The sequence below is a fragment of the Meleagris gallopavo genome, chromosome 23, assembly GCF_000146605.3.
Source record: "Meleagris gallopavo isolate NT-WF06-2002-E0010 breed Aviagen turkey brand Nicholas breeding stock chromosome 23, Turkey_5.1, whole genome shotgun sequence".
Taxonomy (NCBI): domain Eukaryota; kingdom Metazoa; phylum Chordata; class Aves; order Galliformes; family Phasianidae; genus Meleagris; species Meleagris gallopavo.
Genome location: NC_015033.2, coordinates 2,815,112 through 2,842,765, shown reverse-complemented (window position 1 = coordinate 2,842,765; position 27,654 = coordinate 2,815,112). Strand labels below are relative to the sequence as shown.

The 27,654-nt window shown below is 47.3% G+C and overlaps 1 protein-coding gene across 4 annotated transcripts; it reads right to left on the bottom strand.

Annotated features, from left to right (window-relative positions):
- Positions 1–12: 12 nt before the first annotated feature.
- On the bottom strand, positions 13–27,654 carry ACAP3 (ArfGAP with coiled-coil, ankyrin repeat and PH domains 3). Of its 4 annotated transcripts, XM_031556646.1 has the most exons (21): positions 27,473–27,654; positions 25,050–25,233; positions 22,821–22,865; positions 22,274–22,369; positions 21,877–21,951; positions 21,353–21,364; positions 13,866–13,978; positions 11,055–11,106; positions 10,515–10,615; positions 10,029–10,140; positions 9,431–9,639; positions 8,739–8,808; positions 8,526–8,620; positions 7,952–8,166; positions 7,627–7,731; positions 7,058–7,159; positions 5,100–5,192; positions 4,721–4,941; positions 4,456–4,565; positions 4,194–4,304; positions 13–4,086 (listed from the first exon to the last, which is right to left on the bottom strand). In XM_031556646.1, the coding sequence occupies exons 1-21, from the start codon at positions 27,637–27,639 to the stop codon at positions 3,939–3,941; spliced, it is 2,436 nt and encodes an 811-aa protein (XP_031412506.1). In that variant the 5' UTR covers positions 27,640–27,654; the 3' UTR covers positions 13–3,938. The 4 variants fall into 4 exon arrangements, with proteins under 4 accessions (XP_031412506.1, XP_031412507.1, XP_031412508.1 ...); XM_031556647.1 differs by lacking the exon at positions 7,058–7,159 and having other exon boundaries at positions 5,100–5,201; XM_031556648.1 differs by lacking the exon at positions 7,058–7,159.

The window sequence follows — 27,654 nt, the reverse complement described above, 5'->3', positions numbered from 1 at the left end:
GAACATCAGTGCTTCCTGTGCCGTGTTTTGCCTTGAGACTGCTCTAAGGAACTGCATACTGCAGAGACCATGATATCAAAAACACCTGAGGCAACCCCAGATGACACATGGAGGGGGATCACAAGGGGGATCATTTCAACTTGCCAGCAACTTGAAGTTGTCCCACGTGGAATGGGCGATATGCCAGACCCCTAAAATTGAAACCTAGGTTACGCTTCCAGACGCCTGGTTACAGGGTTTGGGTCAACTCAAAAGCTGGTACAGGTATATAAATATTCACACAGCTCTCAAAAACACAGGAGATGACAGAATCTGCAGGTTTCAGTCCGTTTGTGTTTGGAGAACGCCTGGCATGTTGCTTTCTAGACAAAGGCAAAGCTTCTCATGTTAAGTGTGGGTGCAAGTCACTGGCATCGAGATACTGAACGCACTCCTCGAGAACAAGCAGAGTAGTTTTTGGCATTAAATATTTCAAACATGATTGTACAACACAAATATAGCTGTACTTGGATTTAAAGAAAGTGAGTGCTCACGTCTAACCTTCCCTTGAGCTGGTTGGCCATTCATTTTGCTGAAAACAAACTTTTTTGTATGACTTTCCCACTCCATGCATCTAGGCACACGCACACACACACACACACCCCAATCCAAGAAAGCAAATAAACACAGAAAACATTGAGAAGTGCCTCCTTAACATTATTTTCCTGGAGAACCTTTTTTTTTTTGTTTGTTTTAGAAACCGCAGGACGTACTAAAGTGTTTGGTTATATTACAAACTAGAGGCATTTGATGCCTCACGATCTGTATAATGAAAATAGAAGAGAAAAGGGGGTGGGGGGGAGAGGGAGAGAAAGGAAAATGGTAGGGAAAAAAAAGGCAGGATTTGAAAAATATTCCCTAACACTGCTACAAAAAAATCCTGACGTTAAATACAGACAAACTGTATTGAATAAAAATTGCACTAGTCCTCTGGGCACATCAATAATAAATTAAATACTTAACAATTTCACTGATTAAAAAAGACAGCACAAAACCCATAACAAAAGAACATAAAACCCCCCAATACTGTATGTAGGAAAAGTGCACAAAGTCTCTTTATACATTGAATCTAAATAAAGTACCAATACATGTTAAATAAATTGTCTTGCAAGACACTGCTTTTTGCATCAGTATTTACATATGCTTCAACTTCATGTACTTCAGCAGTGAGTCTGAGCTTCATTGGATCTACCTGTACATGATTTTTGTCTTGTTCTTATGAGTCACTAATGCTGACTGTGAAATAAAATGACCCAAAAATGGAAGCCACATCTCCGGTCCTCATCGGCTTACAGAAAGGTCAGTCCTATTTCTAACTTCTCATAAAAAGCTGGAAAGCCAATTGGGGTGCTTGTAAGTTGTTGTGCATGTGAAAAACGTTGCTAGATGATAACCGTGCTGAAATTCATTCACAGAGCAGGACCACGGTGGTGGTGAAACGTGGATTCTGCTTTCACCATCTCTGAAGTACCCTGAAAGATGCCAGCTTTGATGCAGCGTGGTCTTCTTCTTCAAGAAAAGAGCACAACTTGGGGAGACCACATCAGCTCTAACATCTAAACTGATGCAGATCAGCGTAAGATGGCATCGAAGAGAATTAATTAGAGGTCTCTCAATTCCTAACCCCTGCAGCAAAGGCGGTTTTGGGCTGCACACTGGTTCCTGTCCTGCTCTGAGCATTGAAGTGCTGATAGGGCACAGCCCTGCTGAAGGCTGGCTGCAAAACCAGCAGGCTCAGCTCACAAGGAGGGTGTCCAATGGGGCCCAAATCCAGCAGCAGTGGGCCGAGTACAAAGCACTCAGAACAGGTGGAGTGATGGAAGCGGATGGGGCTAAGCTCATGAATTTCGTTATTTAGGGGAGAAAGAAAGGCCCTGAGGCCAGATTCCCCCTTACAACCATTCTGCAGCAGGCTCAGTGTGTTCACTAGGACTATTTCGGGTTCACGACACAGCTGGGGCTGTGGCACTGGGCATCTCCCAGCTCCAAAGGGAACAGGAATGAGAAAGCCCCAAGAGAAAGATGAACTTCAAGCCACAGATTACACAGACAGAAAACTGTGATCTGAAGCAGAATGCGGGACAGCAACTTCCCAAGCGAGCAGGGACTCTCCCTTGAACTGAGAAGATGGCTGCCAGAGCCTGAGCTTCTTGATTTTTCTACCTTCAGACAAATGGGTGGAGTTGAGGTGCAGCCGGTTTGGTCTCTGAGGGCACAATCTCAAGCGAAGAGCTGGTTGTTCTCCTGAGGACAGACCGATGCCCTTAGAAATAAACCTGGAAGGACTGAACCCACCAAGGGCCGCAGCCAGTTTGCAAAGAAAGGAAAGAAGTCAAAGGTATCGGATGAAAAATAGCGTGATTGCGTATCACTGCGGATGTAATGCAGCAGAATGGGGGACTCTGCCTGGTATTTTGCGTTCCTTATGAGATCCTGACCCCCTCAGGATCCCAAAACTATCTGTAAGGCACTATGGCCCAACACCTAGCAGCCTAGGTGCCCAGGCAGGCTAAATATCAACTGTGGGTTGCCACCCACGAGTCCTGAAACACACTGATGTCTACAGCAGTTTGAGGGCATGCTGAAGTGGCTCTTACAGGAGCACATCTCAGCTTGGCATCCAAATTCCCAGCCAGAGGACAATCTATCAGTGGTACACGTGTTCTGTATGTCCACTAGAGACAGCACCTCTGCACAGCTAATGCAGAATGATCCCCAGAACACAGACCATAAACATTAGCAACAGAGTGCTCCGAGTCAAAACACATTCCCACTCCAGCAAAGAATAACACCAGAAAGGAAAGAAACCAAAAGAAGATTGTGCCGGCCACTGGAACTGGGAAAGTCAGAAGTCCCTGGGCCAGCTGCTGAGATGCCCTACTCACATGCTTCAGCATGCGGGGTGAGCACAGAGGGATACACATGCAGGTAGAAGTCTCCTTCACAGAGATGCAAAGTCAGAAATCCGGTGACTAGGAAACAAACCAAACCAAATGGCATCGTGCAGACAGCCGTTTTGGCACTGGGAGTTGGACTTGGCTTTTCTTCCCTGACACAAAAGCCCATCGCCAGCGACAAGCTTCTCCCAGCCTCAAAAGATTAGCATCGCTGCTTCCATACCACTGTGCAGACTGCATCTTGTCCAGGAAGCAGGTGAGCTATGGCTTTGACCAGCTAACCACCAAGGCCAATAAAAGGGGAGCGTGGCTAGTAATAGTCCTGAGAGCAAGTAAGGTGGGCAGCCATCGCTCTCAATTCTACCCCTTCTCTTTTGCCTTCTGGAGCGAAGTATCTACCCCAAGAAACGCCACGTTCCCAACTTAGAGGTCACGTCTGAGTTTTCTAAACTGGTCCCAGCAGCTCGCAGATGCTGCAGACTCCCAGGAGAAAGCAGGCTGCTGGGCACACTGCCAGGAGAGGGCTCCCCATCAGAATCCCTTCCAAACAAATTGTTCAGACAAGAATTCAGTGCACGGTGACTACACTGAAGGAGAGACACGACAGGTTCGTCTGATCGTATTGTTGGTGGGCTTCTCCTGGTGATAGAGGGTTTCCTTTTCTTCTTTCCTTTTTTTTTTTTTTTGGTGTTTTTTTTTGTTTATTTAATGCTAAACTCATCTCCCATACTTTTTCCACACACTCAAATCCACACGTCATGGTCTGTGGTTATGCCCCAAGAGTCTCCTACACAAAATCAACCATCCAGTAGTCAAGTATGAGAACTTCACACTAAGAGGAAAGACCCCATTCCTTCCTGCGTGCATTTCAACCCATATGCTCAGGCATCAAAAACAGACCAATCTGCTAGAAACACCAATATACCAAGAATGGGGCTCTTGGGGCTTCCAAAAATCCAGCCCCATTTCAAGACAGCAAAAGGGGAAGTGGGGAAGTTGTCACTAACACTCATCTATATTAAGGCTGATGAACTCCTGTATACACTTCTTGTACTGGAGCTCAGTGGGGCTGTTGCTGGGATATTGACCTGGCTGTCCAAAGGGGCCCTCTGCTTCTCGCATTTCCTCATTCATTCGAGCCAGACGCAGCCTAGAGTGAAACAGAGAAAGCAAAGGGAGAAATGCTTAGTTACTTTTTCCTGCTGGTTATCTACAAACAGCATTTCCACCTGCAGGGAAGGTCCAGGCTGCACTTACAAGGTAACAATGTCTGCGTTGGCTGCCTGGACTGCAATACTGAGCGGGTCCTGCCCGTCACTGTCCACTGCATGCTGGTTTGCACCTCGCTTGAGGAACAAGCAGACCTGGCTGCACAAGAGAAAGGAAAGACCATCAACAGAAATCCCACCTTCACGGGGCAGATTGCCTTCTTAACCACCATTTGGGATGAAAATCTACCCAGCTCTTTTGCCCAGCCCAGGGTGATGGAGCAAATCAGAGCAGCGTGCAAAGGACTCACCCAGTATGTCCCATATATGTGGCATGATGCAAGGGAGCCCGGCCTCGGCTATCTTTTTGGTTAACGTCTGCCCCATTCTGCAGCAGGAATTCACAGGCTATCAAGGAGCCCTGACAAGGTAAAGGGGAATTTCTCAGTAAATCCTGCCAGCAGTACTGAGAGGATGCACAAGCATACACCGCACCGTATGTTGTCAGTGACCTCCAAACTGGAGCCAAGACCTCACATTCCCAACCACAGCCTCCAGACCACGAGCACAACGTACCCCCATCACAGCTTGAACCAGAGGAGTTTTGTTTTCATCTTCATCATTCACCCAGTTGACCTCAGCACCATGTGCCAGGGCTTCTGCCATGAGCGGCAGGTTTCGGGCCTGTGCTGCCCTGTAGATCAACAAGCCAGGATGCAGCTCCCTCAGGTCCTCCAGATCTGATGCCTCCTGTTCAATCTCTGCTTCTCCACTCGACTCCTCTGACACCTCACACTCTGAGGGGCAGGAAAGAGATGGAAAGATGTGACCCAAAAGCTTAGAGTTTCCAATTTGTATGTTCTCTGCACGTCTTGGCACCAAATAATCACAACCATCCCATCTTCCCAGCTGCTCCCTACCCTACTTCCATCACCAGCCCGTTTGTGACACCCACCTTCCTCTGTCACACTGTCCACCACAGAGCCAAACACCAGGATATCAGTGCTGCCATCTGTGCTTCCTCCAAGTCCGCTGTCACTGCTCAGACCTGCAGGGCCAACAGAAGAAAAACCAAGGCCATTTTAATACCTGGGCATTCTGGTACCAGTCAAAGCTGAGACCACAGGGGAAAAGGGCTGCGCAGAGCATCACAAACACATTGCACCAGGTACTGCTGGCAAGGGAGAGGGTGACTGCTACCCCATTTAGCCCCACTCAATAAAACTGCCCAAGGAAAAACTGCAAAGCCTTATGGTGTCCATGTCCCCACGTTGCCGTTCATGCAGGGATGCTCCAACACTGCCATGGCACTCTGGACTGTCGAGGACAGCACTTGCTGCAATCCATGAGGGACGCTGTGACGTAGACTGGAGCAGAGCAGCAGCAGAGACAACTTTGCAGCAGGTTACACAGTGTCATAAGTAAATAAAGACACCCCTTTGCTTTCGCTGTTTATAATACCAGTTTCACTCTGTGCTTTTTCCAGAGCTTTTCAGTTGTTACTGAGGCATTTGCCAATTCGTTGCTCTTGATTACTGACCATGACTGGGCCAAACAATGTCAGTAGAGTGCATCTCAAACCAATCTCTTAAGGCACTGACCATTAGCTCTTTCACCCTTCTGTCTCCTCATGGAGCTTCACGCCTTCCCTGCTTGACTGGTAAAAGCTATAAGGCAGCTGATTTCACACAATAAGTGATGTCACAAGGAGAAGAAGCAACTTGTCCAAGGACGTGCAGTGTGTCAGTGGATGAGCAACTTTGTACCTCCTTGAACTCAGATTCAAAAGCAGTCAAGAGGATGGAAGAGAAGTCAAGGGAAGGAAGAATCAATGCGGGAATTGGCTCTGCAGAACAGGGATGGGGCATCATCTTTGCCCTGCTCCTTAGAAATGCTGGCTGGGTTCTGTGTCCTGCTGCATTTAAATAGCCACTGACTGTCAGGGTTCAGGGCATCTAACTTTTATTCATCCCAGAACTCAAGATGTTAAGTGCCCACCATTTACATTTACCTACGCTCAAATCACCGTGATTAGAAAGAAAAATAAGCCAGGCAAAACATTTCAAAAACATGAGTTGAGCAGTCACGGCAAAGAGTAAGAAGCCTGCAAGAACTGAAGTAAGAGCCTTGAAAACCAAAGCAGAACTGCCCAGAGAAACCTTCAAAGCAGCTACATCTAAAGTACTAAATCAAGAAGAGTGTCTAAATAAATGCTCCTGAAATTACAGCTCACAAGTAATACTTCCCCAGCCAACGCAGATAAGGAAGATAGCAGAGAAGCTAACAGCCTACACGCAGACTTTCCACTGTAGTTGCTCCGTGCTGTTGCACTTGTGCCACACTGACCACCACCACTGCTGAGCTTCACTCAGTGCTCCATAGGAGCTAAAGATTAGAACAGCGATATCCACTAACTGATCCAGAAGAGAATTACATCGACTGTGAGGACACTGGACAAAGGTCAGTGGGTTGTCTTTCTCTGGTAGTGGTATCACCTATGGAAGATACAGACTCACACCAATTTCTGCGGTGCTTGCACAGTCCTGAATCTGGCATCCAGAGCCACAAAAGAATCTGAACTGAGCACTTCAGACCCTTCTCAGTTTCAGCAATTGGGAAAGCAAGTCTCTGAAAGCCATCGCACAGCATCTCACTCTGAAGCTAGGCACTCCAACTGCTGTCTGCCAGTGCAGCCAGGACCAAGACGCATCCCAGTGATGCTCAGCCACTAGCCTGATTGGCATCGTTCAGAAGAAAGCTGGCTCAAATGTAGTAAAGCCTATGACACCCAGAGCACGGGTGGGCTCCAGTCGTTTGGCTGCAAGAAAACACATAACTGCCTCTGATGCTTGGTTTGGAACAAGTAAAATTTGGGTGTCTCTTTTGCTGCTAGCTGCCAGAGCGTCACCTTACCTCCGTCCAGGAGGAACGGCATACCGCTCCCACCGGGACCAATGCCACTGCCACTCCATGGGCCACCTGTTAGCGGATGCTGCATAGAGATGTGGCTGGCACCTAGAGGAAGGTGGACGGAATATGAGGGGAGTTTGTCACAAACACAAAAAGAAAAGTTGTCCGCAGTAAGACTTGCTTTAAAAAAAAAAAAATCAACCACGGAAAAAAAAAAAATTTAAGCCAAAACTAAAACCAGAAAAAAAAGTTGATGGAATGCATAGTCTGGAAGTCAAAACGTGGGGGAAAAAAAAAATCCCGTCTACCAGAATGCAAACATCACGGACTGATTGGATGGGATATTAAAATTCTAAGTGCAACAAAAAGAGCGATGGGTTGGGGTTGTTAGAAGTAATTCCCCACCACTCTTCTCATATATTTACCTAGGATGTTTGTGATTTGGCCAGCTGAATGCCTCTCCAGTGAGGCCAATACCTTGCCTTAAGTCTGGTGCAATGCACATGCCTTAGAGGAGTTGGGAGGTAAAGCGTGTCAGAAGCAGGGATCCTTCTTTCTTTCTTTGTACTTACTGCATGGGCCAGAGCCAGCACCAGTGTCAAAGTAGGAGAAGAGAGAGTCCAGCTCATCAGGACAAAAGAGGGAATCTCGACGGAACTTCCTCTCCAGCGTGGCTGCTGTTTGAGAGAGATTTGGAAACCAACAGTTAATAACACACAGATGAATAATGCAGCAGTTCCACAGCCATAATGAAACACGCTGAGCTTTGTGCGTCTCATGTGTTTGGTGCCCTTCAGAACACAAGGAGCAGAGCACAGCTGTTGGTAACACTGCAGAGCAAGTCATTCCAAAGCACTGACAGCAGCCAGAGCCCTTCTCAAGCAGGGAGGTTCCCACCTGATGACAACATGGCTGGTGATGCGTTGCCCGCTTCGTGGCGGTACTTCCTCCGAGCTGTGGGTGCTTTTGTGGTGCTGTTGTTCCTCTGGCATTTCTTCACACACCAACGTCGAGGTTTCCGCTCGTTCTCTGCCAGAGCCTCTCCACTTGGTAGCTTCTTCAGGAATTTCTTCTCCACGTATTTCACCTTGATCCAGGCTTCCTTGTCCTGCCTGGGAGAAGAACAGCATCAAACTCCGCGCAGGGTCACACCACTCACCTACACAAAACAGCTACAAGTAGATGAGGCTGCTCTGGCTCAGCTCCTCAACCCTGCTTTGAGCCCTAAAAACCACTGAGGCCTGGATGAAAAAGGCAGAATTTCTCAAACCTAAAAACATTTCAAAGCAAAACTGAGGAGTGCTGGTAGTGGAAGGGGACGACCCAGGCCACATCATGTGCTTCAGTGAGAGTTTGGGCCCTCACCGAATGCCAGCCCCACTGTCTGGCTTTCCAGATCACTCAGAGTAGAGCTGAGGGATGTATAACTTTCCCCAAAGCTGGTAGGAGCAGTACATGCACTCAAACTCACCTGGAGCTCCCTGCTGTTGGTTTCTTAAGTCCCAGTTCTTCACATTGTGCCTCATAGATCTGATTCATGGTGCTGTTCCCCAGCTCACACATCAGCTGCAATACAATCAGGAGAGAATGAAGTACTCAGGTGAAGAGTTACTCCTGCTACCAGGCACGACTGCCCTCCCTGCCCAGCATTTTCCAGATTTTGGTGTTAAAAGCCAACACTCACTTTCAGTAACTCTGGCTCCCAGGAGTCCAGTGTGAGAGATCGGACTTTGGAGCAGTGGACACCCAGACTCCTTCAAAAGGAAGAAAACCAAAATGGTTACAACGCCTCAAAAACAGAAATGATTGTAGAAGCTACTGTAGAAATGTTTAAGTTGATATAAATCAATCCTGTTACATTATTCACATTAAAAGCTGTTCTTCTGTACTATTTATCTTCGAATCCTTCCATTCTACTTTCCTTGTCTTTACATCCCTAGTAAGAAGGGTTTCCCTACTTGGGGTGAACATCACCAGTGTTTGATGGCTCGTTAGTGTGTGCTGTTGATTGGTGATGCAGCAGTTCAGTTTGCTGGCAGAGGCAATGCTCAGAGGTGCAGTTATATATGGGTGGAACACGGATAAAACAAGTCTGTAAAATATTCCGTAAACAACAAGTGCTAAATATCATCTGCAGCCAAAATATCACTATTCAGGCTGTTTCCTGGTGTCCTTTGTTCTGGATTACTCTGCAACTACTGCAGCCATGAGGGAACCAGCACTGCAGACACACAGATGCTCCCACACACAGATGCTGCAGCAAGCAGCTACTTTTGAATCTGTACAAATATTATACACTATACACTCATAATCCAATCTCCACCTTTTTCTAGGAGCTTGCAATCTAAGCATCTCGCTGGCAACACACTTAAATACCTGTGGATACCAGAGCACTCAATGCATAGCAGAATGCCCAGGTTGATGCTGGCCCACCGGGGATCTGGCTGACCACAGTCACAGCACTGGTCGTTCCCAGGGATGCTCTGCACTCTTTGCAAGATGGTCTCCCCTTTCACATTGCGGTCCCGTGAGTCGGTAGCAGAATCAATGCTGCTGGTTGATGGGGAAGCAGTTCGGTCCAGTCTCTGCAGGGAACAAAAAGGGACTTAGGATCTGCAAAGCACTGTGGAAGGACCCACATCAGATCTTTGCATTGCAGAGGCACTCTCAGGAAGCAATACCTGAAGAGGAATGAGCTACTGCTAGTCCAGGAAGGCAAAGGGTAAAGTCTCATTACTTTCTGTTACTGCCACAGGACTGTGCTTCACCCCTCCCAGCTCTGGGAGTGCAGCAGCAGGCACACCTTTCCCTTACATGCAGTTCATTATCGCTGTTGCCTTTGAGTTAGCAAAGCCACCAGGAGAAGGGGTATTTCCAAATGCTCTACCCAGCCACACCAGACATGTCACAGCTCAGAAGCCCACTGCCAGGGCTCTCAGACCCCACTAGGGATCTTCCTTGCACCCTCACTCACTTCAATATAGTAGCTGTCAGGACTCTCCCGGTACGCAGAAGCGATGCTGGCTTGAACAGCCTGAATCCAGGCCTGACGCAGCTTCTCCGAGTCAGCCTGCAGCATGCAGCTCCTGGGAGGGAAAGCAGAGAGTTGGAAAGAATAAAAGGAGAGGATGCAAAAAACTGTCCCACTTTGTCCTCACATAGCCTTTTCAATGGAGGTGGCACCTTGCTTTGACAGGCATGGGACAGAAATGAATCCAGCTATTTTGGAGAGATGACTGCTGCCAGGTTCACGGTCTGTATGTACATTAGATCTGCACAGCCTAGATACCAGCTTATGCTGATACCTGATGAACTTCATGGAGACTCTGAAACACAGGCAGAGCTATCTGCCAGTCATCACTGAACAGATCAGGGCAGCATCTGCTGAAATCAAATTTGTAGCACTTCTATGTACAGCCCACCAAGCATGAGGATGACACAGGAGAGCCTTCAAACTTACTTGGTAGGCGAGACAACCTCAAAGCAGAACCTCCTCTCTATGTCTTCACATGGCTTGACAGTACAGAGCCTCAGGTCTTCCACCACCACCGTGAGGACATCCTGAAAGAGTGAGAACAGGTGGCTCTGTCAGCTCTCTGAATCTGTCATAATCAGCTTCTCAGAAACCTCCTCCCCAAACTCTGCTGGTTACCACATGCTAGGTCAAGAAAAAAAAATAAAAAATGAGCCAGCCCATCACAGGATAACTCTAGAGCAATAGGAGGGGGCTGTATAGGACCTAACAGTGGGACAACAAACATGTGATGCAGACAGCTTACTGGGGACATCACTAACTTCCTCTGTTGAATATGAGTATTTAGATCCCCACAAACACCATTTGCTGCTGCTTAGTTCTCAGCACCACCTAACTCTGGAGTATGACAGTGCCCACAACCTCTGACCCTATCCAACCCTTCTTGTCATGGTGCAGAAATCCCCAACAAAACAGGACATCAGGTTGGCCAGTGTGCCCAGTGTCACCTGGGGAAGCCTCACTGACCTTTAGTTTTTTCTGGTACACCAGCTGGCTGTTCTGTATGGAGAACCACCTCCTGGGGGAAGACAGACAGACAGACAGAGGTCAGAACAAGTGAACAGCAGACCTCAAAAAAGCTGAAAACAATTCTCACGCTTCTCCAATGCCCTCAGTCAGAGAATAACCAAAGGATTTACAGCCTTAGGAAATGACTGTTGGCACTGAGATACTGTGAAAGCAACTGTCCGAGATACATCGACATATATGAAGGAGGAAGGAAGGGAAGAAATGAGTTGGGCAGTTCATATTGCTACCTAGGATTTCTGGAGCAGAAGTCTGTGTGCAGGTAGAAGTCAGTGGGACACACTGCACTGGTTAGGGTTGGATGGAGCTACACAATAGGTAACCTGGTGTTTACTGGGAAGGTTGGATTGCTTGCACATGCTACAGGCAGTGTGTCTCCTGCCTCTCCAAGCTGTCATAAGGAAAGCCAGAAATTCTTTGATATAATGAAGAAACTTCCAAGTGGCAAAAAGAAAGAAAAAAACACATTGGAAAACCCTGCTAACTGGCAGTGCTACAGCCAGCGTTGGAAAAAATAATCCAAACAGGTTGCACACATTGTTGTTTATAGAGAACAAGCTACCTACCAGGCTGAGCTCTCAGTAGCCACTACAACCAACAGGATGCCAAACAGAAAGCCAAAGCTCCTGTTTGCTGAGGCTAGAGTAAGGACATGTGCGTGGGAAGGGAATCTGCCTTCTTAGGGGACCACCAGCTGCCAGCTTCCCATTAAGATACAAGTGACAGAAGGTCCAAATGATGCTGATATTAGAGGTAATTCCCTGGTGTCTTAATCTGCAGTGCTAAATCCAGCCCTCCCAAGTCGCTTCCTCAGCCCAAGATACAGCCTAAGATTTAGCAACCTGATCATCTTTCTGGAAGAAAGCACGGAAATATCCGAGCATAAATAGTCAGAGGCTTGCAGCAGGCTGGCATTTGAGCATGTATCACACTTGTTTTGCAAAGGAACTCTGTTCCCTGGGAAAATGAGATGAGACAGGGTTCTCTTTCCTTCGTCACTGCTGAAAGATTAAAGAGCGAGATAAAAGACATCAGTAATAAAGGATCTGACATGACTGTGAAGAAATGGAAAGCGCAGGTAACTGGAGGCCATCCCACCTACGTGGGAACCCCTTTTGCTGAGCTCATCTGGTTCTGCATCTCAGAGCTGCTGTGACAGCCACAGTCTGTGCTCAGTGAGCTCTGCTGCTGTCAGGTTTCTCTCTCTCAGGTTCTGGTTTCCACTCCTGCTCCTTGCAGCTGCCTTCTCCTGCTCTGCCACCCCAAGGAATCCATTGCTGCCTGCTGTTGGCTCCTAGCCTGAACCAAACAGGGGATTTTGCTGCTTCTACTGCCTGACCCCCACTCACGAGGGGGAGGCATCACCAGTGAGTGGCAGGGTGACAGTAAGAGGGTGATGAGTAGGTAGGTGACAGGAGCTGGGAGCTGCTGAAATGCCAGCAGATATGGCTGAGAGTGGGTGGGACTGAAGAGACTGAGATGACTGCAGGGAGGATAGCAAGCGTGTGACTGGGATGCAGGAGGACATGGGGGTGGGGGAACAGCTGGGATTTGGCGGATTGGGAAAACTCAGAGCCCCTGACATAAGCTTTACTTCAGACATCAGGACAATTAGAAGGTCTCAGAGGTTTGTGTTCCTTCCAAGATAAGTGCCCTGCAGAGTGCCCCTTAAATTCTCAAGGTACAGGTCTCAGCACAAACCTGCCACACTTTGGCATGACCTTCTCCTCTGCACAGACACGTGGTGTGTAGTGAAAGTCATGCATGTCTAGGGACAGAGGCCATGCTCATGAAGCACCAAGCAGGAATTCCTAAAAGGCTGATAAGGTTGCAGCTACAATACGTTCCAGGTGAGCACTGAAATCAAACAACTGACGCACTGGGTTGTAGCTGCTGCTGTAGTTTCTGGTTCCTTCAATTGCAAACTTAGTGCTTAAATGTCAAAGGATGAGACAGCCTGAGGGTTAAAAACGTTCTGAAAACATTCCAATCAAATTTAGCAGCACTAGAGCAAGCTTCAGGAAGGATTCACTGACCCAACCAATTCCAAGATCTAGTAATTTCAGATCTTCTCTCCATGCAAACACAGGCAATTTCTGTGCATCCCACAGACCGTTCACTGAACCACTTAGTGCTTATTTATTCCAAAGTCTAATGACAGCATATTTCAACCCTGCTGTGGCATATAGAATGTATCCCACAGCCAAGTGCAGGATCTGATAATATTACATCATTTCCCTGTTAAGTGACAGGAGGAAACGTGGGTCAAAAAAGCATTGATCTCTTGCATTAGAAACTAATTGAAAGGGTTTGAATGCTCCTGCACAACCATCTATGAAACCCATTAACAGTCTCAAGGGAAGCTAAACACACAAATATCAAGCAAGGCTAGAACATGAAACCTCTGCTTCCACTTTCCCAAGGTCTCTGGCAGCTCCTGACTGGTGCAGGTGCCATATGAGACCAGCATTCCTGGTGATCTATCAGCTGAAATATTTATAAGCAATTAAGAGCAGGGTCAGTGCACAGACAGCCACCTCTCAGCTCCCAGCAGTAGAGCTGATACTTCCACTCTTGCCTATTCCCCCTCCCACAACAGACAGGTTAAATACTTGTGGCTCTTTAAAAGCAAGCACGTCTTGCTGCATTACATATTTCTCTTAATTGCTATTAATTTACAACTTTCCTATGGCATTAGCTGTGTTCGGAGTCTTGGCCCAGATATCAAATGAAATATGAGATATTACTCACCGATTCCATGTTTTGAAAGCATTGCTGGCTCTCTTGAAAAGGTAGCCTTCCATCACCACTCCATTTGGGGCATCGACATTAAACTCCACCTTTGAGTCATCATAGGAGAAGTCCTGCACATGGAAAGAGACTGAGACTCTAACAGGGCTGCATTCCCCAGATGGAGATGAGCCTATTAAAAGCATAAAGAGGAAGAAAGCACCTATGCCAAGATTGTGAGGTTCAGGCAGAGCTATCTCTCACGGCGCACTCCTTTGCTGTAGTGGGCTGCAGCCATGAATAGCAGCCAGGAACAATCCTCATTGCAGCAAGCTTATCCATCCCTATTGGTGGAGAATGTGCTATATATGCTGCGTTTCCCACTCCGGTAGCTGATAAGGAGGAAGGCAGGTAGCTCATTATTGTGAGAATTCAAAGTTGCCAATATCTGGGGCAGACTGCAGTGTGAAGCATAGGGATGGAGGTGGTTTTCATTGGCCACACATAGCAGCAGTGCTGACTCTCCTGCAAAGGGCCAGAGACAAGAGCAAAGCCCATCTACGCACAAGGAAAACAAGCATGAAGCTTTCCAGAGGGGAAGCAAGACTTATCAATTCCATTTTCATTACCTATCATCATCTGCCACCTCCAATTTGCACTCACATGATTCTCTATGCTATGCTACCCAACAGAGCTAATTTGTCAGCTTTGGCACTGATTCACCAGATAGATCTCATGGATTCTGACAGCTGCTGAGCAAGACACAGAGCAGAGAGAATAGCAGCTGCTCCTGCAGAGCATGGGATTCTTCTCCCTGGGCTATATCTGCCTCTTTCTCCAGAGAATCTAGGTCAGGAAACCTAAACAACTTCCCCCCAACCTGGGAAACTGAGGCACATCTCTCCTACGTGCACTCCACCCACACCTCCCTCTTGAGAGCAAATATTTTTCCCTGCACACCCTGGTTCAAAGACCCAGCAGCACGGTGAAAAGCAGCCCCATTAACTTCAGTGCCTTTCCCAGCTCAGCACACGAAGACCCTCGCGATGCTGCGTTGCCAGGCAACGTGCACTTCACTCTCATTAAGATGGGTTATTTTCATGTTCAGAGATGCCAGCTTGCCTGGGAGGTGTCACAATCAGAAGAATACTGATACAGAAGGAGGAGATATAATGGGACAGGACTGAGTCATCCCTTGGAAAAACAGCATGATGCCCAATTATGCACTAGAAACTCTGCTGTAAGGCACACAATTAAATGGGGTCTGCTCAGCCCCAAGTTTTCTTGCCATAAGAGGGTAAATCCCATGGGAGGGGGTCTCTTCTGCAGATGTCCTTTGTGTACATATTGCAAACAAAGGCTAGAGGAAATTTTCCTCTCTGTATCATAGAATGGCCTGGGCTGAAAAGGACCTCAATGCTCATCCAGTTCCAACCCCCTGCTGTGTGCAGGGTCACCAGCCACCAGACCAGGCTGCCCAGAGCCACATCCAGCCTGGCCTTGAATGCCTCCAGGGACGGGGCAGCCACAACCTCTAACTTGTAACTATTGAACGTGTGATTTTTGTAGAGCTGCTCCCAACGTGATGAGAATCTGCACTATTCTATAAACCATGCAAATGTCCAAAAATCTGTTGAAAAGCACATAGTATAAGGTAAAACCCTTCCAAGGGCACCTTAGAAATGACACTTTGTGGAACGGGTACAAAATAGAGGGGAGGATCTGAAATCACATGATTAAATTCAATTGTCCTCATCTAATCGCAGGGTAGGAGGGTAAGGAGGATGTACTGCTGATGAGAGCAGGAGGAACAGATGGGCCACGTGCGTCAGAGTAAATCCACTGGAAGTCAGGGGAGTGAAGCCAGGTGTGCCTTTTACTTATATTTCTGCCTGTGTAATTCCAGAGCAATGCCACTGTTGTCAACAGAGCTACTGGAGGACAGGATGTGCCCAGCAGACCCTAAGCTGGATTTGTAAAGCAGGCTGAAACCAGGGGAGAGCTGAGGGGCAAGGAGCAATCAGCCTCTTATCCTAGGCACCTTTCAGTCTGATCCTCAGGGGCAGCTTGCTCCATTCCATCACACCCTGCTGGGAAATGCATCAGATCTTTGCTATAAAACCCCACTGAAGGACAGCCCAAATGCAGAAAGGAGGGGAAAAAGAAAAATAATCCAGAGTTTATCCCCTGACTGATGTCATTTCTCCTTTTCGAAGGCTGAAAAGAAAAGGTACAGAAACGGCTCATGGAGCCAAAAGGTAAAATCATGGCTGCACTCAGGATGGTTTCAGGTACCCACCATTCAGACAGCTCAACCCTAACTAAGTCAGAGTTCCATCCAGCACATTAGAATGAGCTTCAACTGTGGGCTCCAATGACACATTCCTAGGCAGAAGCTCATACAGCGAACTTTCTTACCATGGCCACTGAAAAGAGGAGTTACCAGAGTATCTATTGATACCTCACATGCACACATTTGGAATCCAGCTGGAAGCCAGCTTAGAAATCTAAGATCATCCTCCCAGTGGTGTTGAAACAGCATGGTGGTGTGGCCATAGCTGAACACAGACAGATGTGACAATGAATCCCCTTAACAGAGGGAGAGCTGCCATTAAATGGCCCAAAGTCTGTTCTATTCATTGACACAAAAAGATTTTAATCCTGTTAGTTCTGGGAAATAAGGCAGAGTCCTGGCTGAGCTGATGCCAGCACATCACAAAGTCTGTTAGCCCTTCCTGCAAGGCACGAGCACAGCAGGGGCTGCCTGATTGCAGGTGGAACGAAGGAATAGGAACTTTTCCCCGTTACACAACACCTAAAGAAGCTTGCTTCACTTTGAAAGGCCTGACAAAGCAGAATAAGAGCACACAGGTATGCTTTCTCTTGGGCCCTTTCCCACTTCCTGCTATGCACGAGGCTTTAATGCACGATTGTCATAGACAGCTTTTTCCCTGTTTCTTCCCATCCTTGCTGTGTATTGCTCTGTCTGCTCTGAATGACTTGGAACTGATTTATTAAGTCTGCATTGAGGACCTCATTGTCACTGCAACACGAAAAATAAATGCTCAGCACAGAAAAGCCTTCCTAGGATTGAGATCTGAATGGCTTCAGCTGCAATGCGATCACAATTACAGACAGCAGGGACACATTGGATCACACGCCGGTAAAAGAAACCCATTGTCTTCCAAAATAAGAAGCCAGGTCTCTGCCATCATCTGCTTCCCTTTCTTTCAGCCACTTTCAATGAATCACACCGGGTCCAACATCCCCTCCCCATCCCCTCAGCCTGAGCTTACAAACAAGGCTGCTTGGGAACAGATACGTTAGAAGCGATGCCACGCTGGTTTCCATGGGAGCACACTGACTGCTGCTGGAACAGCAATGAAATAAATCCCAAGAGACACATCCAGAGGGACGTGAAAAAGGACATTACTGGGGACACTCAAACCAGGAAACGGAAAGCAAAAAAACCAACACATGCAAGCACAAGACGACCAGGGAAAGAAAATAGCACTATTTCAAGGCTGCCTCTCAGCCCTCTCCACTACCAACTCCCCCATCCATAGGGGGGATGCATAGGGATGCTGGTGCTGCAGACCCAGCCAAACTCTTCTACTTTCTCCCCTGAGACCAGCATTTCATGCGTGGGAAATGGCTGAAATTCAATACACCTCCAGCATCACAGATTTAATGTGAAGAGTGAAGATGTCCCCCATCTCCCTGGATGCTTTTGGCAGGGGTGTGTTTTCTAAGTAAGCAGCCCTGCCTATGAGCTGCTCCCTGAAATAGGAAGGTCTCGTTTCTGCCCACCTGATGGTATCTTATATGGTATTGATTGAAATAAAATAAAATAACAGCACTTGACAAATGCTTTCCTTCATAGAAACTAAAGGCTTTATCCAGAAGTGCCCTTTTTTTTGCTAATTAAGAAAGGACGCTCACTATTTAACAATTACATTACATACACCCATGCACAGAACAGAACTTCTCCTGAGCTAAATGAGAAGCTGTGTCACTGCTCAGCTCTGATTCCAAGGATAGCAGAACTGAGAGGAATATTCACAGCCCCTAAGGATGCACACACCCCCTTCTACACAAAACTGGTGCATGCACATTCTGTTCTCTCCTGGTGCCCAAATATATTTCAAGCCTTTCTCTATCTGGCTATTTTTACCTTGTATACATACTGTGGACGACCCAAGGCATCCTCCAAAGCAGATGGAATTTGGAGGAGACCTCCCCCATGTATATCCCCGTTCTGCACAGTTTTCACTCAATACAGCCAAACCCATCTACAGTCCTTTTGTTTCTTAAATTTCCTATTACCAAACAACCCCCCTTGCTCTGCAGCTTGCCAGCAAATGATGCTTCGAGATCTGCACCCTGCCCTAGCCTCTTCCATCCCACAGACAGAACCAAGGATATTTGCTCCCCTGCAGTAATAAAGCTGTACTTGGGTCGTATCCCACAGCCCTATAAGCACACTCCTTGCTTACCCCCCAGGGAAAAGTGCCCCCTGAACTTTCTCCCCACGTTAAACCAGCGCTGCAGGAGTTTCTCCTTACCAGGAGGTATTCAAGCCTGCTGAAAATCTTCATGATGCCAGCTGTAAGGGAGGCTCTGCAGGGAGCAGCTGCGTCCTCTCTCCGTTCGCTCTCTTAGAGCAGCATCTCTGCTAAGCACCGTGGGCTGAGCAGGAAAGGAGGGATTTCTTTTACAGCCCCCTCTCCTTTACCCCTCCTACTCCTTTTTGGGAAGCAGCAAGCTCTGCCGTTGGCTCCCGTCAAAGCAAGGGGCACCAGGCGGAGGAAGTCTGCCGGCCTCTGGGGACCACCTGCCTGCCCCCTCCCCATGCCTCCCATTCACAGTCAATCAGCTTAGAGCAAGGGCTAATTACCATACAGCTGTCAGGGAGGCACAGAAGGGAGCGGGAGAAGCCAAGCAGCACAGAGCAAGGTTGACAGAAAGATGCTCACCGAATGTCCCCTGACCTTAACAGCCTCATTTGCTCTCAGCAGGGTCTGCTTCCCCCAATTCCGGGAGCAGGGCCACCCTACGGCCAGCAATCCCACCCCTGTTCCCAGTGCAGCCACAGAAATCTGGGTGGTGAAGCACCATATGGCCCCTGGTTTGTTATCTACCAGCTGGGCTAAATGAGGCAGAGAGCTCTGCTTTGGCACTCCTTCCTTTCCCAGGCAAACCAGCAACAGAAGCACAATTGCTTCCTCCTTTTCTCTGGACCAGGGAATTGGCACAAGCCTACAAAGGAGCTTCTGTGCAGTATCATATTCTTCTACTTCCACAGACTGGCCTGCCAGTTTTGCTTAAGTGTTGTAATTCCACCCCATTTCCCATTGGAAGAGTTTCCTAGGCTTCTGTTCCAGCTGTGAGTCCCAAATTTTCCTCCTTAAGTGGTCCTGCACAAGCCCATGTGCTTTTGTGCATCCGTCTGAAACAAGTGAGCCCACGAGCAAATTCATTCCACGTGTGGTTTCAGAGTGTTTTTATTTCAATACTTAAGAGATAGGGGAAGCAACAAGATTCTCTCCCCAGCTTTTGCACAAATTTCTCTTTTAAGGCAGTCCTTCCACTCCTGCATCCCAAGCACACACAAGAAGCATCCCCACCCTTCCCATTAAAACTCATCCTCCTGTGGTACAAAGAGGAAACTTGTATTTATGGTAGTCTATAAAGACAGATCCATCCTTTCCTCTTGCTGATTTTATTGGCACCCTTTTAGCATTCGTGAGCATTATTTTCATGTGCAGGGTGAGGCTGCAAATGGAGCTGTAAGGTTTTAGAACTGGGAAAGCAGAGAGGGCAGGAGTTAAGATGACAGCTGGAAATGATAGCTGCTCTGGGGATCTACATGAAAGGGGACAGATGCTCATGCAGGAAAATTGGGCAAAGGGAGGCAAAAGAAAAGGCACCTGAATTCCAGTATCAAAGAAAATAGTCGAGATTCATGCCGAGTATCTTTCCTACCAAAATGATTTTAATTAGAACAATGAAAGAAAATGACTGCTTTCTTAACTTGGCTCTAAGGCTGCCCTCACACAGCTGCCTAAAGATAACTCAGTGCAAAAGGCTCTGCCTTCAGAATCTGCACAACTCTCCCATCCCCAGGAACGCTCCAAAAAGCATTATTTACACTGGATTCCCTCCCTTCCTGTTGTACCTATCATGCTGCTCAGAAAGACAACGAGGAGAAAAGATGCTTCTCCCACTCCTCCAACCAACTCTCCACATTTTTGCAGAGAGCAGAGGATACCCCTGGGTTTGGCAGGGCTGAGCATGAAGGCACGCATTCAGACACGTGCTGTGCTCTCTGTGGAGGTGGTGAGATGCTCACCAGACGTGGAGCGCCATGTTCCTCTGCTGTGGGAGCAAATCAGAGCAGCCAAAAAGCAGCTCATCACACTGCCAGGCAGGAAGCTTTAAACTCTAAATTGCAGGGATGTTCAGTTCTCTTGCAAGCTCATGCACACGGGGAGCCACAGCTCCATGCATATGCACCCTGGTGAAAAATAACTGCTTGTTCTTCTTCTCAGAGCCTGACCCCTGCTTTATTCCCTGCTATTCCATTCAAAGCCACGCAGTATAAAGAGATTAAACTGAAACGCATTGCACCAGAGAGACCTTCTGCAGTCCCCTGAATGAAGTCATCACTCCAGCAGTGTCCCCAGGGGGATGAAGAGTTCACAGATGGGTTTTCCCCTCCCTCAGAACACTTAACCACAGGGAGCACGCGCACAGGATGATTCACAGGGGATGTCTGTCATTAGCTTTCAAATCCAGTTACGTTTCCATTTCATGGCTTATGACATTTTTGAGAGAGCGTTAGAAGGAAAATAAAGGGCACTCGGTTTTGTCCTGTTGCAAAGTATTGATCCACAAAGTGCCTGCCAGATACAGGCTCCTGAATGATTCCTTCTCAGGTTTGGTTCACAAACATTTCTCAGGGCTCTCTGAAATTCCCTAACACTGTGCATGGAGATGTTCTGTAATCACAGGAAAAGAAGAGGGCAGGGGGAGCTCCTATGTTTGGTCAACTCTTAGATTCCAGAGTGCCCAGAATACAGGAGTACAACTTGCATAACACCTATGGCATGCTTTCCTCTAGCAGCCAGCAAAACCAAAAGGCTTGACAACAGCCCTAGTGATGGCAGCTCCAAAGCTTGGATCTAATCTCCAGAAACAAGTCAGATTTGAATTCATACTGCTAGTTATCTACAGACAGCCTTATTCTTTCTCCATTCTTACACTCCAATCTACTTTCGCTCCTATTCTATTATTAAGAGAACTGAAAACAGCTTTGAGGAGAATTAAACAAAACTCATTTGAAACTAGGCTTTAAAATTTCATCTCCTGTGTTTATGTTATAGCATTAAACCCGTGGCAAAGTTTCTTTGTTTTGCTTTTAAAGGAAGGATTTTGTAAATATCCAGGGCAACAAAGTGCTAGTTCACAAAAATAGAGATGCTGAAAGAAGAAAATGTGGTACTCACCTGCAGGAGGGTCTGCAGGGACATGTCAGTAACCCATAAAAGAAAAGGAAAATGAAAAAAAATTAGTTATTTTCTACAAGGATTTTGGATTGTTGACCAAATGAATGGCCTGGAAAATCAGAGCCAACATTAACCAAAGCTGCATCCCTACTGAAGGCTCATATTTGCTTTCTAATAAATCCCTAGTAGCTCCCTAGTCTATAGGGAACCTACGTGGTTCTTCCCATTTACAGCAGATGGGAGAACACACAGCGAGTTACCGTGGCTCATGTCTATAGGTACCAAAAAAAGTGCATTCATGAATTCTTTTGCTGGGTGATTTAATAAAGATTCTGGCCGTCTGGGCTGGGCACTCAGACATGTTGCTACAGTGCTTCCTAACCATGAGGCTGTGATGGGGAACTGAACTGGACACATGTGAGCAGAGAAGTGTCAGAAGGGATGTGCTGGTATTGCAGTAGCTGGCATTCATAGGTCTTGCCAGACAATGCTTGCACACATCAAGCTGCAGCCCCAGAACTCACCCTCTGCTGTATCATTGCATGCTTATGCTCCATCTCTCTCTTCTCCACTGCGGAATCAATCACCAGCTGGTCCAGCTGAAGTTGGGGAGAACACAAAGGAGAATTATGAGCTTATGAGTCCATCTCTACAGCGCTGCTCTATGGCTCTACCAACCCTCCCCAAAACTGTAAGCCTCACAAGTGGAGAAAAGGGCCCCAGGCTGTGTTTGGTTGGGCACTGGAAGTGACTGTGGCTCCTGGCTGCTACCCAACTGTGCAGCAGAGTGCATCCATCAAGCAGCTCAGATGCTCTGTCCACTCCATGATTACCAAGTAGCTGAATGGGAACAAGGACATCCTTTCAGGACAAAAGGGTGTAAATGGACAGATTGAATCAGACAGATTCTCTCTCCCTCACCTCTGTGGCAAGCTTCTTCATGTAGGGATCCAACTCATGGAGAAGACTGTAGCCCTGCTGGAAGAAGGTGTACTGGGCGTGCATGAAGGACAGCATCTGGGGAGAGAAATAAAAGCAAGGTTGGAAGAGGACAGCATGAGGAGTTCTTAACCCTTATTTCCCACAAAGAACATCCCCTCAAGGCACAGCTCTAACACTTTCCTTTCCCAAACCAACTTATTCACTATGTGCCTCTCCCTCTTCTCTTCTTTCTTCCTCTCACAAATCCTTACACACTGCCAGGTAACCCCTGTCTTGAGCACAAAGCACTGAGAGCAGCATCCTTCACCCCTTAGAGTACCCTCTAAGGGTCAGGGCTGTGAAGTACTGCTCTGGGCCTTCAATCTCCCCTCTCATTAGCATACCTGCAGCCCCCGAGCAGTCCCAGACAGACAGAATCTCCAGGGCAGACCGAGGAGTTGGTATGCTGACCCATGCAACCTGAAATGGAGAGGGCTGCCTTTCATTGAGTCACTGAGAGCAGCCAGAGAAAACACAGAGCCCTTACCGCATCCAGTATTTCAAACTTCTTCTTGGCCTGCAGGACATTGATCTGTGAAGGGATCAAGATAAAACTCTCAGCATCAGCAGCATTAGGCAGTCCAATATGGAGATTTAAGTAGGAACAACTTGTTGCAGTGCCCCTAGCAGTAAAACAGAGACTATTCAAGGATAGTACCAGAAAGCCAGCTTCCGAAAAGAAAGCTCTGGTAAGTTCCAGATGGAATAAAAAGGATAACAGCACAGAAGTTTTCTGACCTATTGATTGAGATCTCAGCCAGATGTATGTTTGTACATAAGCTGACAACAAATAGTGACTCCGGAGTCTCGTTTGGCATCACATGAAGGATGTACTTAATCCATCAGGTCACTGGTTTGATTTCCCTTTGCAGGCTGAGAGGAACCAGTGCAGCATCACAGGCTTTTTTAATAAGCATAGTGGAGCCTGTCGTGAAATTGTACTGCAGTGGGCCTATGTTCTCAGCATACAGACCCTTTGCATGCTTTTTTCAGAGAAAAGTGCCTGGCTGACTGCCCCAGAGATCCCTGCAGCCCCTTCACACTGAAGCAGCAGTGGTTCAGGATGATCTGGGCCATTGCCAATGCTCTTGGGCTCCTGGAGTGTGGAAGAAGAGGCCTGCTTCATGAAAGGAAAAACATCCTCGAGGTTTAAAAACAAAAAATAAATAAATGTGAGAGGCTGAGAACTCACCTAATTCAGCACCGTTTCAAAACTGAAGAACAAATAGCTGGTAGCTGCAGAGCACCTTGCCCACAGACCCCACAAGCTATGCTGGTAAGATTAAAGTGCTGCAATTAGCACTGAAAAACACTGTCAGCTGTAGCAGGAGGCTTCTATGGGGTTTCAGCTCTGTCACAAACAGTCTGTTCCCATGACAGACAGTCAGTTCTAGTGTTAATAACTCACTTACAAATGCAGTCTCAGTTCGCTCAAAGCATTAGGCTTGCAGTAAGTTCATTTTTGCTGTGAGCCAAGCCATTCCTTTTCCCACATATTTGAGCTGGGATTTGTGGCGGGCAATCTTGCTGCAATTTGGGTAATTAATTAAAAGAAATTGCCCCTCAGTTGTGCAGCCATTCAGGTTCAGAAAAAAGAATTCGACACAAATATACAGGAATACAATTATAACTCTCTTCAGTATATCCTTAATTAAACACTAAAGAATGCCTGGACAGCTTTGCATCTATGCTTTTCAGAACTAATAGGTTTAGATTGGTACCTTGCAGTAGGCCAACAGGGAAATTTCCCCACTTTTGGATCAGCACATTAAAGAAACTCTTCCTCTTCGTCAGTGGGAGAAATGGCATTTGACAGAGTTTACTAAAGTGTGACCTGAACAGCAAACACTTTCAATCATCCTAGATGCAAAGACTTGTAGTCCTATAGGAGTGAAGACATGCATGATTTATTCAGCAAGAGGAAAGCATTGCTTTTCCAGCTGCAAGCCACAGCATGTGACATCAGGGACTGCCCCACGATCAGACAGAGCATGTTGGCAGATGGTCTCCGTTTGGTGCTGTAGGAGTGACAGTGGAGCCACACGTGGATCAGTAAACACAGTTTGCTTCGTATGCCCACTGCTCAGAAGGACAGATCTGATGTGAAGCCTATGGGTGACTCAAAGAAAAATTCTTCACCATTCTGGGTGTAGCAAATGAGTGCTCCTGCATGAAATCTCCCACTGGGAAGAGAAGTTCCGTCTAAGGAAGCATTTAATTTCTTACTGAAAAGTGATTGAGATTTTCCTTCTTATTTTTGCTGTAACATTTTTAGGAAGGAGAACATAGATGCATGTAGTCACATCAGTGCCATGCAAAGACAAATATATGTAAAAATAATGACAGCAGCTGAAGGCTTGGGAAGAGTCTTCTAGCACTCATACCCTCATCCTGTGGTTATTTCAAGCAGACAGCCTTTCACAGAAATAGACTGGGGTTATGACAAAAGGCAGCTCAAAGAATCCTGCACTGCAACGCGATGGCACAGCTACACCAGGAACTGGAGCAAACCTTGCTGCTTTCACACACCCTCACACCCCAATTCCAAGCATCCCCTGAGGACAAAGGACAAAACGTTCCACGAATTGGCAAGCCAAAACACTTCTGAACCCCATCTGCTTCTTCTCACCCATCAACCTCTAGGGCAGATTTAGCAACCTGCCTGTGATGCTTCGTTCTGGGAGATGCAGCCATAGCAGGGGGAGCAGACACCAACCTGCAACACGTAGTCGAGGGCCAGATGCCGAAAACATTTTCTGGTTATGGTCAGGGTTCCTGTTGCCTCCTCCACTTCATGGGGTTTGTGCCGAGGCGCCTGGGCATTCTTCACCAGTGAAATCTCCATGTCTTCTCTCACCTTGTCAAACTGTTTCTTGGTTTCCTTGAATTTCCGGACATCACTGAAACCCAAAGAAGTTGAGATGGTGGGAATCATCGTTACACCACAGGCAGAATATTGCTGATAACAGCCGAGCAGGGAGGGATGGAACCAGGTGCACTATGATCACTCAGATCTTGCTCCAGATGTCCCTGGCATCCTAACCCACCCTACAAAGTGTCACTGTGTCCAGCTGGACTGGCTCCAGACAAGCATTAGATTGGCTTCAGAGAAACTTGGCAAGGAAAGATGCCGGATCTTACACAGTGCCTTCAAAGCCTTAAGGAAATCCTCCCAGGACAGCATCCAGAAAGCCAAGCAAGCCCACATCCAGCCCTACATACAGTCCACACCTGCCCTCAGAAGAAGCAGCGTGCACAAAATTTCAGATCCTGCCTGTAAAAACACATGCCTCCTCTTTCACTCTGTGACAAAGAACAAAACCAGCTGCTTTTCCAATTCAGACAGGGCATTCAATCAGAGCAGCCAGGCCATCCAGCTGATTCTATCCTATCTGATTCGATTCCAGGCATTTTACTTTTTCCCCTTGCATACTAGGCACATTGATTTTTGCAACGGGAAATACCTGATTCACAATACCAACTTCCTATGCTTTATTTGTGCCTCACAAATCATGAATGATGGCGAACAGATGCAGAGCTCACCTCTACTTTCTACCCATGGGACTTCTACTTACCTCCATGACAAATGGTTATAATAACTTAACAAAGCAGTTGAAAACTGCCAGTAAATAAGTAGCACCCACCTATTCTTTGCCCTAGGGCAGATGAAGGTATGACAACAGCCAGTGACAGGTGAATTCAGCCCCATGGCAAACTATTTGAAATTGCATGCACTGAGGTACAGATCAGCCTCTGGCCAACTTAACTTACAGCTTCCTCACCTGTGCATATTCCCAGTAGGAAGGAGCAGGAGTTTGGAGGCATGAGATGCTGCTGGGGAATTCTCAGCTCACCCTCCTAAACCAGGCTGCAACAGGATGACTGCAGCCATAGCTAATAAAAGCCTCCTTCTCAGCAAGGTTTGCAGCCCAGCAATGTCCTGAGGCACTCAGAGCATCTGGCTACCGACAGCACAATCAGGGCAAGCTGGCTTCTTCCATGTTTACCACCCAGCAGAGACCTTCAGGGCTTAAAGATGCAGAAGGCAGGCTAGGGAGTGAATATTGCCCTCATCTATATGAATCACCATGCAAGGAAACAGTTTACATTTGTTCTTTATTCCCATCCTCAAAATGGTCCCAGGTGTAGAAGTGACCTCCCCAGTCAAGGGCAGGAGCAATGCAAAGATCCACCAACAGGGCCTGCACGTGCAGAGGCTGAGCAAGGTGAACGTGAAAAGTAAATTGCAAAGATGCTAAAAGGATGACAGAGCCAAAGTGAAGGTGAAATTCCCTTTCCCGCTGCCAGCTTTAAGCAGATTAAATCTCAACTCATCAGAGAAATGATTATAGAGAAAGTGGGGGTAGGGTGAGTGCCGGGCAGGAGGCTGGGGAATGGGGGGGGGGGGGTCGAGCTGGGGCTCCCTACACCAAACCACACAGCTGCTGAGGGATTCAGTCACCAGTTCCCATGGCAACCAGCTCATGCTTAGCTGGAGGCCTGGGATGCCTCTGACCTACATTCAGCCAATTTGGGATCCCACACTGCACGTGGTACCTGCCCTGGGGAAAAGATGCTCTTGGAGGAAGCTGTTAACGCAGAGATAGCAGAGAAAGATTGCTGAGACTTCATCACAGCTACAGACTGTTCCCATCCAACTGGCTTCCTGGGCCACTTCAGCCCTGGGTGACTGAGCATGCCATGCAGGGAGCCAAGAATGCACTCGTTTGAATGGGTCTTGAAGTTATTGGGCGTGGAAGTTCTTCCCTTCTGCAAGCATGCATCAGTTTACTGCAAGCATGCAATGGCTTACATCAAGAAAATTCTAAATTTAACATAACACCAATGTGGAGCTGGCCCTGGTCTGCACAAATCTGAGCACTAGAATGTGTTTGACTTTCAGACTCAGGGTGAGGGGAAGGAAGCAGAGATGGGCTCTGCAGAGGAACTCTGCCAGACTTTGAGATGCTGCTCTGATCTGGAATTATGCCTCGTGTCCAGCAGCAACCATCACAAACAGATCCTTTATTCTGCCTTCAGTGTCTCTTCTGCCCCAAGCAGAGCCTTCAGTAGGTTGCAGTGCTATTTCCAGTGGAAGCTGAAGAAGCTGAAAACCAAACTGATAAGACAAATACTCACTCTTTCACAAAATTGTGCAGCTGCTGCCGAACAGACCTCTGAGCCTGGTCAAACAGGATCTGAAAGAAAAGAAAAAGAATACCAAATATGTTTGCAACATGGAAGCATTTAGGAGTGAGCAAACAGATGCCATGTAGGACCTTAGCATCACTCCAGGGCTTGGTCATGCCCACTGCTCAACT

What these genes read in the sequence shown, in the direction of transcription:
- ACAP3 (XM_031556646.1), bottom strand. Translation starts at nt 27,639, where the DNA reads ATGACCAAGCCCTGGAGTGATGCTAAGGTCCTACATGGCATCTGTTTG. An exon ending in ACCAGCCATGTTGTCATCAG is followed by an intron (nt 7,732 to 7,951) that starts GTGGGAACCTCC and finishes TCTCTCAAACAG; the next exon opens with CAGCCACGCTGGAGAGGAAG. An exon ending in GGACAGTGTGACAGAGGAAG is followed by an intron (nt 4,942 to 5,099) that starts GTGGGTGTCACA and finishes CCTGCCCCTCAG; the next exon opens with AGTGTGAGGTGTCAGAGGAG.